We start from the raw sequence: 12613 nt of genomic DNA, 5'->3' as shown, positions 1-12613 counted from the left end.
AAACTATACGATTCACCTTGTCTGGCTACCTACACAAACACATTTCTAAGGTTTTAAATGACCTTTTGTATCCATGAAAAGCTCTAATCAGTTTAAGGCTAGGAAAAACTGAACATTTTTTCAGTTTCTTGTAACATCACATTCCAGCAATGTACAGAAGTTTAATTCAAGGCATTGTATGGGATTTTTTTTTTTTTAAACTGAAAGGTTGTAAGAATAGTACCAATTGACTGGCTGAAAACTATTGCAAATTCCACCAGTCACAATTTGCACCTGCAGTATGTGTATGTATCGCAGATGGCCTAGTGGTATTTCAGTGAGTTACACTCAGCAAAGTTATGCACAAGTCATATGGATGAAAAACTTAACGCCATTCTAGTTTGGAATGCTTTCTACTAAAGTCAGATGTTAAGCACGATGGAGGATATTATAAAAACAGCCTTGCATAGAACACAACTGCTTAAATGAAGTGTGCTTCCTATCAACAAAGTCAGCATGATCCTAGTTAACATATCATTCTATAGTATTATCACCTATAAATATATGCAGTACATGTCCTTGTACCAGTCCAGACAGAAATAAATTGAGCAATGTCATCTTGGCATGGTTTTATCTTTGTATTCATATTGTCCTGCTTAAGCTATGACTACAGAAGGTTATATATAAAGATTACAGTTTCATGCAGCTTGAGCTGTAACAGTTCAACATGACTACAAAAGAAGTACCACTCCTTTGCAAGCCAGCCTCTTCCACTATTAAAATAAATATATCAAATAATTAGGTATCCACAAATATCCCACTTATTTGAGCAGTTACAGTCTGTATGATGACAACACAGTCTACAAGAAGATCATCTCCAGCTATACTAGTATCAGACAGTGCAATGGGCTACATACTCAAGACACACAAAGAGCAAGTTTTCTTCATTACTCAAGGTGAGGCAAATTGAAATCCACACACAAACAGCTGGGGAAAAAAGCAAGATAACCCCTTTCCACCATTTTTAAGATACTCCATATGGTGCTAAAATATTGAGATTATATTGAGACCAATTTATCCCTTTTTTTTTTTAAATTAAGCTTCTCATCACCACTTTTACAGAGAGTGGTCCAGGAAGAGAATGGGCCAAACTCCAAATTCAGACATCTGAGTGGTACTATGCAGGGATACCATAAAAAGACAGGGCTGTGGGTGCAGTATTGCCAACTCCAAGCTTTCAAAAAATCATGAAACAGACCTCAAAATCATGAGATTAAAAATATATATATATTTGGAAGCTCTTTTTGCTTGCCTTCTGAACTTTTAGAGTACACTTGGTTTGTGTTTTCAAGCTTTCTGCTACAACAACAAGGGCTAGGAGTTTTCCTTTAAGTGAAAGCTGAGATTCTCACGTCATCAATTGTCCCCAGGCACAGCTTTAAGAAAACCACCAAATATCACAAGATTCTTGATAAAGTAACAGGATTTGGCAACACTGGCACTGGTGAGTGGTTTAAAAAGAAAAACAAATAAAAGTGTTTTTCTTTAGTCCGTTGGTGACTGTGGTTCAAGAAATCCCGCCTCTAGAGTTAATAAAGCACTGGAAAACCCAACAGGAATGCTTAGCTCCTCATGCCAAATGGTCCATGCCTTCCAGCAATCCAGCCTGCCTCCCTGTAGCTATTAAGGTCAAACAAATTCAAGCTGCATTTAATATAAGAAACCTATTTTTACATATGCCCAAATACTGCAGTATTTGGGAAATCTTATGATTCTGGAGTCTGTTTAAAGGCTTAATAAAAATATGGAGCAAAATAGATAGTTTGGGGGTAAAAACTGACTGGTAGTTCAAGGTCTACAGACTAGGAAGTTAAAGGCTGCAACAGAATCAGGACTGCATACTGATAACAGGCTACACTGCCTTGTGAGAGATCCAGATTTGACTTGCACCCGTAGTTCCTTATCCTGCTATTCTGCGGGATCTGCATTCACCTCAAAATTGGGTAGAAAGTGACTGCACAGTGCATGACTTCATAAAGAACCTCTGCATTCAGATGAGCAGCAGCATTTATTGCCTCCAAAATCACATCTTAAACTGGAATGAGAGTCATTTTTCTCCATATTTTCTTTATATCTGAGAGTCTTACTGCAGACAATTCTAGCTGCTAAAGAATTAAAAAAATACAACCACTTGAAAAGAGATTTCTAACCAAAGCTGGCATTAGATCACTCCTTCTAGAAGTTCGGAGAGAGACAGAAGTCAAAGTCTATTTGAAACACAGCCAAGATCTGACATTGCTCAAAAGTATTGTGACCTTTCACCTGTACATCTGGGAGAACCTCTTAACTGAACTAATTGAAAAACACTAAGAAATATTCAGAAGTTACATGAATCATGTACCTGACTTAAAAGTATTCAAAGATATGTCCAAAATGCATGAGGCAGTAAATTCCCATGCTATCCCAACCAAGTTGTTCTACATGTATTATTTCCATTTCTGAACATTAGCAGTACAAAAATGTCATAACGGCAAAACAACTCCCACACAACTTCAGAGATAACACTGTAGTTTTCCAATTTTCTTAAGCAGGCTTACAAGGTTCTCTCTGACAAAACATAGCAACTGCATGAAAGAGAAGAAGGAAAAAGTCCCCCACTGCAGAGATCATCTGATGTTTTCCCTAACGTTGGACATTCTATCTCTGTGTAAATTATGCATTTATCACACTGTTACATAGAGAGGAATTGTTCCTCTGAGGTTTTTAATGCAAGAGTAGAAAGTTAGGCACAAAAGCCAACTGAAGAAACCAGTAGATTGCCATATGTTCAGCAGCTATTGTAATTTTCCCTTAATTCTATTTCATTACATAAGAATTCAGGAACAGTTATAATTAATCCATGTTACATGTAGCATTATTTCAGGCTTTACATTGCACTAACTAAATGCTTTTCTGAAGCAAGAACACTTTTCACCTTTGGTTTTAACATAACAATGGGCCAAATACTCCTGGTGTAATTCTATTGGTTTTAATTATTTGAGCCATTGTGTCTTTTTGGTTCATTTCTGCCCTGACGCTTCATGATAAAGAACAAAACAATTCTGAAGAGAGGCAGAAATATTTTCTTAAACTTCAAAAATGTCTGAAGCATTAAACAATTTATTCATAAATGATCTGGAGAAAGGGGTAAACAGTGAGGTGGCAAAGTTTGCAGATGATACTAAACTACTCAAGATAGTTAAGACCAAAGCAGATTGTGAAGAACTTCAAAAAGATCAAAAAAACTAAGCAACAAATTAAAAAATGAAAATGAAAATTTAATGTAATAAAATGAAATGTAAAAAATTTGGAAAAAAAAAAAACTATACATACAACATGATGGGAGCTGATGGGGCTTATGAGAGAGTCAGGAAGAAAAAAAAGTTATTGAGTTGGATAGTTCTCTGAAGATGTGACGCAGTAGTGTGCAGAGGCAAAAAAAAAAAAAGGATGTTAGGATAATAAAAAAAAGGATAGAAGAGAAAGAGACTGAGAATATATTATTATATATATATAAATCCATATGATCCATATCACATGTACTGTGTACAGATGTACTCAGTCCTCAAATCAAAAGATATTCTAGAAAAAGAAAAAGAAAAAAGAAAAAAAAAAGAAAGTAAAGGGGAGGAGGGAGAGGAGAGAGAGGAGGAGAGGGGAAAGAAGGAAGAGGTTTGGAAAAAAGGAGACAGGGAGAGAGAGGGGAGATGATAGAGTGAATAATAAAAAATGAGATGAAGTGGAAAAAAAAAAAAGAAATAAATTATATTTACTAATACAAGAAATTAATAAACAAAAAATCAAAATTGAAATTAATAGGCAGCAAAAAGGAAGTTCTTCTTCTTGGTTCTTCGCACAGTCAACTTGTGGAACTCCTTACCTGAAGGCTGTGAAGGGGAGGTTGTGAGGAGGAGGAAAAAGGGAACTGGAAAAAGGGATTATTCAAAAGTCCATAAATGGCTGTCTAAGGATGGGATGGAATGGAATAGTGTCCCCCTGATGAGAGGAGAGATGGAGATGGGGATGGATGAGGATGGAGGATTGATGGCATTAGAGATCTGGTTCACTTCTGGGATAGCACACTAGGGCACAGGGCACCTGAGATGGCAGACATGCTGGGGATGGGATGATGGCCTGGTGTGACTTTTCTTATCTATGTTATGTTATTATCTACTGTGAGGGTCTAGTACATACAAAACACTTCCTAAAATAGCAACATTTTAATAGATGTTGATTGAATATATCAGAAATGCCTGCTTGTAGGCACATGCAGCAGATCAGTAAACTGATTACTGCACTTTAAAACAAACAGCAGGTTATCAAAACAAAACATCTACTCTCATTCTTCTCTTGCGAGCTTCAGCAATGACATCTTTGTAATCCTTCTAGTTCCAGACCAGTGCCTGTTTTTAACATTATCATGGGCTGTTATAGGAACCCGTTTCCTTACCAAATAAAAAAAACCCATACACTTCAAAAGAAAAAGAGCCGAGGGAAACAGAAAGATTAGAAAGTTTAAGTGAAACAAACTCCTTCAGTTTTATCGGACTATGAGGACAAACTCCTCAATTGCCCCCTTTCCATCAGGAGGGCCCAGATTTAAGACTCTATGAGCCACTGCCTGAACCTACGCCCCATCATTTTTTTCCCTACATCTCTCCCTCCATTTTATCTATGACCCCTGAAGGCAGGCACACAAAGTGATGCTTAATTACTCCCATTAGTTATATTTACATTTTGTATCAGCCACCTACGGTGCCACATAATATCTAACAAGTAGCACCTACACCTGTTGCTGTATGTATACTCCCACATTCCCTCTCGAAAATTCATTTGAAAGCCTTGTTTTATTACATGCTCAAGCAGCCAGGAGTTTTTCAGCTGTTGGGCACAGGTGGTTCCTAACATGCCTTGAATTCCATCTTTGTATCATTTCAACATTTTTTGTGTCTGCTTGTATGACAGAATTACAAGGAAATGGAAAAAAACATGTCAGCTATGAAATAAGTAGAACACAGTTCTATAATTAAAACATTCATATCAGAATAACTCCAAGCTCATGAGATTTAAAAGCCAGTATAAACCAAACTAATTTTCTTCTGACTCAAGGAAGGCATTAAAATTGCAAAGGACTCAAAAGCAAAAAGCAGTTTGGGGTTTGGAGAAAGGAAAAGATACAAAATCATTGAGGATTGTGGCTTAATAAGGGATCCAGGCTTAGAATCATAGAATCTCAGGGTTGGAAGGGACCTCAGGAGGTCATCTAGTCTAACCCCCTGCTCAAAGCAGGACCAAACCCAACTAAATCATCCCAGCCAGGGCTTTGTCAAGCCTGACCTTAAAAACCTCTAAGGAAGGAGATTCCACCACCTCCCTAGGTAACCCATTCCAGTTCTTCACCACCCTACTAGTGAAAACGTTTTTCCTAATGTCCAACCTAAACCTCCCCCTCTGCAACTTGAGACCATTACTCCTTGTTCTGTCATCTTCTACCACTGAGAACAGTCTAGATCCATCCTCTTTGGAACCCCCTTTCAGGTAGTTGAAAGCAGCTAACAAATCCCCCCTCATTCTTCTCTTCTGCAGACTAAACAATCCCAGTTCCCTCAGCCTCTCCTCATAAGTCATGTGCTCCAGCCCCCTAATCATTTTTGTTGCCCTCTGCTGGACTCTCTCCAATTTATCCACATCCTTCTTGTAGTGTGGGGCCCAAAACTGGACACAGTACTCCAAATGAGGCCTCACCAGTGCTGAGTAGATGGGAATGATCACATCCCTCGATCTGCTGGAAATGCCCCTACTTATACAACCCAAAATGCCATTAGCCTTCTTGGCAACAAGGGCACACTGTTGACTCATATTCAGCTTTTCGTCCACCAGAAGCCCTAGGTCCTTTTCTGCAGAACTGCTGCCCAGCCATTCGGTCCCTAGTCTGTAACAGTGCATGGGATTCTTTTGTCCTAAGTGCAGGACTCTGCACTTGTCCTTGTTGAACCTCATCATATTTCTTTTGGCCCAATCCTCTAATTTGTCTAGGTCCCTCTGTATCCTATCCCTACCCTCCAGCGTATCAACCACTCCTCCCAGTTTAGTGTCATCTGCAAACTTGCTAAGGGTGCAGTCCACACCATCCTCCAGATCGTTAATGAAGATATTGAATAAAACCAGCCCCAGCACCGACCCTTGGGGCACTCCACTTGATACCGGCTGCCAACTAGACATGGAACCATTGATCACTACCCGTTGAGCCTGACCATCTAGCCAGTTTTCTATCCACCTTACCGTCCATTCATCCAGCCCATACTTCTTTAACTTGCTGGCAAGAATACTGTGGAAGACTGTATCAAAAGCTTTGCTAAAGTCCAGAAATAGCACATCCACTGCTTTCCCCTCATCCACAGAGCCGGTTATCTCATCATAGAGGGCAATTAGGTTAGTCAGGCATGACTTGCCCTTGGTGAATCCATGCTGACTATTCCTAATCACTTTCCCCTCCTTTAAGTGGTTCAGGATTGATTCCTTGAGGACCTGTTCCATGATTTTTCCAGGGACTGAGGTGAGACTGACTGGCCTGTAGTTCCCTGGATCTTCCTTCTTCCCTTTTTTAAAGATGGGCACTACATTAGCTTTTTTGATAAAATATACAGGCAAGTAGGTAACTATTTCACTTACCCCGGGGAGTGGAAGTTGTTAACATCTAAGTGGTCAGAGTAACCCTATATACGCCAAAGTATTGGTGACATTTAATAAAATTGGTGCAGCATGATTTTGATCCATGATTATTCTAACCACGTTGCATATGTAAGTATTTCTTGACCATCTCACACAAATAAGAACATAATAAGGCAGGCGTGGCACAAGGGTCAAAAAAGCCTGACAGATATGAACTGAAGGGCTGCAACTCAATCCATCAATGGCAAAGCCAAAGGGAGACAGAAAAAAAAAAGAAAGGAGACTGCTGGGAAGTAGAAATGAGACACTCCACCAAACTGAACCCAACAACCCTGCTCTGTTTCAGCTGTTTTCCTTACATTTTGTTTCTTAAAACTTAGTTCCATCTCAGTCCTCCTCTCTGTTCTAACTCTCTTTCCTTGTGTTCAATCTCTTTTTGTCCCCACTCTCCTTAGATCAACACTCTCCTACTCTACCATTCTCAACTCTTTGCCCCCTTAATTCTTCAGCATCCTTCTTTTCCCCTTGTTAGACTTCACCTGGCCTGAATCAGCTACTTCGTTCTGTCACAATGAAAAAAACAAAGTGGGAAGTAATTGACCGATTCTCCTTTAACAAATGTCATCTGATCTCTGTAAGTGCAAGAACTCACTCTCTGCAGGTTCACCTGAATTAACTAGCAGCAAAGCTAGATGCCAGATCACACCTGCATAACAACATTTCACAAGTGTTATGTGATCACCAGATAAAAGCTGTTCTATCTTCTAGATAAAATACTAAGATAAGCAGGGCTGATGCAAGGATGTTTCGCGCCCTAGGCGAAACTTCCACCTTGTGCCCCCCACCACCCCTGCCCTGAGGAGCCCCCCCTATTGCAGCTATCCCCTGGGGCACCCCCCCGCCCCAGCTCACCCCTGCTACGAGCACGAGCACCCCGTCGCTGCTTCACTTCTCCTGCCTCCCAGGCTTGCGGCGCCAATCAGCTTAGGTGCCGCAAGCCTGGGAGGCGGGAGAAGTGAAGCAGCCACGGCGTGCTCGAGAAGGAGGTGGGGCAGGAGTGAGCTGGGGCGGGGAGTTCCCCTGCATGCAGCCCCCCCGCTTACTTGCTGTAGGCGGCCCTCCCCGCACTCCCCTGCCCCAGCTCCCTCTGCCTAAATGCCGGCGGCGACTGGGGCGGCCAAAGATCTGGCTGCCGTGGTCACTGCCGAAGAAAATGGCGCCCCCCAAATCCCAGCGTCCTAGGTGACCATCTAGGTCACCTAAATGGTTGCACCGGCCCTGAAGATAAACTCCCACAGAAGATACGAGATCTTTCAGGATAATTTTTTTCATAAAATATCCATCATATTGGTTTTCCCCCTTATTCTGAAGGCCAACCTGACAAGCTCCCCTTAGTGACAGCAAAGATGAAAACTGCAGAGCTCCACGTAGGAGTATCCAGGACTCTTAAAAATAATATAATTTCATATCCCATATAATTGCACGCTTGAAAATGCAGGGTATTTAAATACTAAATGCAGCCCTTGTGGCTTGTCTACACACTGAAATTGCACCAGTTTAACTTAAATCACTTTAATTACATTGATGCAACACTTGTGTGTGGAGACTCTTGTACCAGTTCAAACCGGGCTTATGTCTGTCCACCTACAAAACTTGTGCTGGTTTAACTAAATCGGTATAAAAATTACCCCTTTACTTACGTGTGTGTGTAGACTCAACTGTGTGCATTGACTAGGCAAAGCTTGTTTGTTTCTTTTGTACTTTTATATTACTGCCTATCATTTTTATATTTCCATTCTCCAGCAGTACATTCAGCAGCTGTAGCAACAGCTGGGCAGTTTTAGCAGCTGTAAGATACAGATGCCAAATTCTAGACAATATCTTCCTAGCAAAAAGTATCTAGGGTCTGTAGCTACTTGTTATGGATTCCACAATTAACACCTTTAGCCAGATCCACAGTTGCAACAGGGCTTTGACCTATGTCAGCATTTTACTTCTGTAGAACTAACTGGACACTGAGGGCCTCTTAAAGATGGTCTTCCCTCTGATTCAACTTTAGCAGAGAAGATTCCTTTCACTGTTATACGAGAGTAACATTTGGCAGAATTGTCTTACTAATTCTTTATGCAGGATCCATTTTCTCCCTTTAAATTATGCACTTGTGCTGGAAGATTTTCCAAATTCCAGCTGACAGGGTAATGTACTGAGTATGCTTTATAAATTAGAAGTACATTTTGTAATTCATTAAAATGAAATGATGGGAAGATGTCAGCATTCTCTGGCAATAGAGGGAGAGAAAATTCAAGGTAAAACGTAACCCCTTTGGAGGCAGAGTATGAACTGACTGAAGCCAGCTGCTGCATATTCTAAAAGCTCCTTATGTCTGGGATATTTCCATTTTCCCCAACAGATATAGTGCCATGTGTGACAAGTAGCAACACATTTAGTTGGGACTCTCTTACACAGTCTTCTAGAAGGATTTGCAACTACCACAGGAAGTCTAGATTGGTGACCTCGTAACTGAAGTGGTTGATGTTTTGGGCCAGATTCTAAAGTGTGATGTGGCCACTTTCCACTGTGCCACCAGTGTAAACTGGCCCTAAAACCAGTATAACCAGTCAGAGGATCATCCCAGTGCAGGAATGAACTTACATGGAACTGATCTAGAGGCTCTTATCCCACAAACCCTTCCTGTTGATGGTATACCAGGAAAAAGTGGCATGGCCAGGACACCCCTTTGTTGTGCTGGTCTTTGGCTGGGTTCTCAGCCACTGGGGCCATTTATAGCTGGTGTAAGGTAAAATAGCCTGACGACAGCGCTAACTCTGTGCTGGGAAACTGGCCCTGCACAGTCTAACAGGATCCGGGAGTGCAATTTTGAGCTTTAAGCCACTTTTGCACACATATGCACACTTCCTACACTTGGGACTCCTACACTTGGGTCACAGCTGAGGATCTGTCCCTTTGTATATCATGGCCAAAATTTTCAAACTGGATGCCTAAAGTTAGGTGCCTAAATACAGATGGCTAACGTTAAAAGAAGGGAAGCTTCTATTGACTTCCATAGCAGTTGCGGGAGTTAAGCTGCTTTGAAAATCAGACCACTTATTTAGGTGTCTAACTGGATTTGTGAGACAAAACATCAGGAACACAGATGTGAAAACTCCAGTCAATATGCCTGAAGATCAAAATTAAACCAGAGAAACCAGAATTCCTCCACCTGTATGTTTTCAGCCCAAGCACTTCCTTGCACTTCACCACTTTGCACTTTTTTGATAGTTTTGCGGGATGATTCAGTTTGTGAACTCCTTAAAACTTGGAATGGCAAATAAAGAAGGTTCAAGGTAATTTCTCCCTAGGAGAGGACAAAGTTGGAACATAATCAAATAAAACTGATAGACTCCTTCACAAAATGGGCATGGATGTCAGAGCAGGAAAGAGAAGTTCAAGGGTCTGAAGTATGTATTTATATCAGCACTAGAAGGCATAAAAGAAATCAAGCTCTATTTTTTAAAAAGAGTTGGGCACTTATTTCTACAAAGATAGAAAGCTAATGCGTGCTGCAAGGAGTATAGCCGTGGCAGAGAAAGTGTACAAGGAAATCAGAGATGCTTGGTCTTGAATATGGCTATTCATTATTTTCTCTACAGTCATAACTTCAAGGCTGAAACACCCCATAAACAAGTGATTGCAACACACGGAAAAGGGCCTGAAGAAGCATCCCCAAGGATCAGCATAACCAAAGTACAATAAGAACTTGGAATTCCAGCCAAGGCATCAGCCGCTTACTGCAAGGGCATATGCACTGGTTGGTGACATGCAACCAGGTGATCTGTTACATATAGTAGCTGTACCTGTGAACATGATAAAAGCATCATGTGGTGTATCCCCAGGAAGGAAAACACCTAAGGATAAAACACTACAATCCTTAATACAAACTATTAGAAATGAAAGAAGAAATCAACACTTCCCACGTGCACATTTTCAAACTAAAATCAAGCTGTCTCTGTTTTGGGGAGTACTTATGAGTGCTAAATTTGTGTGCGCACACGTGCGCATACACACACACACACCCCTGGCCTAAGTTTTGTTCCAAACACCTGATCCAAAATACATTGCAGGCATAGAGAATAAGACAGAGAATATCTTATTGCCCTTATATAAATCCATGGTACGCCCACATCTTGAATACTGCGTACAGATGTGGTCGTCTCATCTCAAAAAAGATATACTGGCATTAGAAAAAGTTCAGAAAAGGGCAACTAAAATGATTAGGGGTTTGGAATGGGTTCCATATGAGGAGACATTAAAGAGGCTGGGACTTTTCAGCTTGGAAAAAAAGAGACTAAGGGGGGATACGATAGAGGTATATAAAATCATGAGTGGTGTGGAGAAAGTGAATAAGGAAAAGTTATTTACTTGTTCTCATAATATAAGAACTAGGGGCCACCACATGAAATTAATGGGCAGCAGGTTTAAAACAAATAAAAGGAAGTAGTTCTTCCTTCACACAGCACACAGTCAACCTGTGAGACTCCTTGCCTGAAGAGGCTGTGAAGGCTAGGACTATAACAGGGTTTAAAAGAGAACTAGATAAATTCATAGAAGTTAAATCCATTAATGGTTATTAGCCAGGATGGATAAAGAATGGTGTCCCTAGCCTCTGTTTGTCAGAGGGTGGAGATGGATGGCAGAAGAGAGAGATCACTTGATCATTACCTGTTAGGTTCACTCCCTCTGGGGTACCTTGCATTGGCCACTGTCAGTAGACAGGATACTGGGCTAGATGGACCTTTGGTCTGACCCAGTATGGCCGTTCTTATGTTCTTTGCCCCTGCTATTATCACAATAATCTGAAATAAATGTGAAACATAATCTGAAGACATTTACCTTGCTACACTAATCAAAATGAAAAGCAGATCTTACCAGAGGTAATGAAGATAGCAATGGTGGAGGTGCTGGGGGTGGTCCTCCAGAAGCTGGGAGAGGTGGTGGCGGAGGGGGAGGAGGCGGTGGCGGCACAGGCATCTGTCAAGTTTCTAGCTTCACTCCGTTATGAAAGATTCCAGCTGAACTCTAAATCCTGAGGGGGGGAAATGTCATTAGATACCGCAAACAGAAGAACAGTCCCAGCCAAACTGCTAGCTCTCAGCAGACTGAAGACTTTTGTACCCTACAGCCTCTAGTACTACAGTATGAACAGCCCTCATTACAGATATCTGAAGATAACATTCATCTAAAGAGCCAGTTCACATAGCTGGACAGCTTCCATGAATTCTAAATGTACAGATGCCAACCTGTCCAACTTCAGCTATTAGATTAACCCAGCTCATAACTTGAAATGCAATTATGCTAAAAAAGAACAAACTACAATAAGTCAAATCTTGAAGCCCTTATTCAGATGAAACTCCATTTTAAGGAGAGTTTTGTATTTCTATAGATAGATAAAGAACTTTGTAAGGATTTTTTTGGATTGGGTCCAATACCAAAAAGACATGACTGAATAATAGACAAAGAAACAATTTTCCAGAATAGAGTTTCATTAAGTGCATTACTACTTCCAAAGAACAGCACTCCAAGCACCAGAAATTTCAGGTATTAGTCAGATATGTATAGCATCACTGTCATTTTTTAATTTTCAATTTATTTTCCAACTTTTTTAGTAATATACCAAATCAAGAAAAAATAAGGATTTTTGATTTTCCAATAAAAGGATGAGGGTAATTATTTACAGATAGGGAACTGCAGATTCTGGAGGACTGCAAAGATTGGGGAAATAATTTTAAAATAAATTATTTTTAGTAATTTAACTCTGAGGTAGACTGCTGAGATTTAAAATAAATACAGAATTTAAAGATGTTATACAGGTCAAGTCTTAGTATTATGGTTTTGGGTGATTGGTTCATGGGTCTAGGTTTCTTTT

The 12613-nt window shown here is 40.5% G+C and overlaps 1 protein-coding gene across 5 annotated transcripts in view; it reads right to left on the bottom strand.

Annotated features, from left to right (window-relative positions):
• The window catches only part of WIPF3 (WAS/WASL interacting protein family member 3), a 57081-nt gene that overhangs the window by 25780 nt on the left and 18688 nt on the right, over positions 1 to 12613 (bottom strand). For all 5 annotated transcript variants that reach the window (XR_005594945.1, XM_039526967.1, XM_039526966.1 and 2 more), the window contains exon 2: positions 11617 to 11773. Coding sequence is in view for 4 of the 5 variants with exons in the window: in XM_039526967.1 (XP_039382901.1) it covers positions 11617 to 11718 (102 nt within the window). In the remaining variant the exon portion in view is untranslated. The remainder of the gene's footprint in view (positions 1 to 11616; positions 11774 to 12613) is intronic.

The sequence above is a fragment of the Mauremys reevesii genome, linkage group 2 (assembly GCF_016161935.1).
Source record: "Mauremys reevesii isolate NIE-2019 linkage group 2, ASM1616193v1, whole genome shotgun sequence".
NCBI classification, from domain to species: domain Eukaryota; kingdom Metazoa; phylum Chordata; order Testudines; family Geoemydidae; genus Mauremys; species Mauremys reevesii.
Note: the sequence above shows the minus strand (reverse complement) of the source record. Positions and strands in the feature narration are given on the sequence as shown.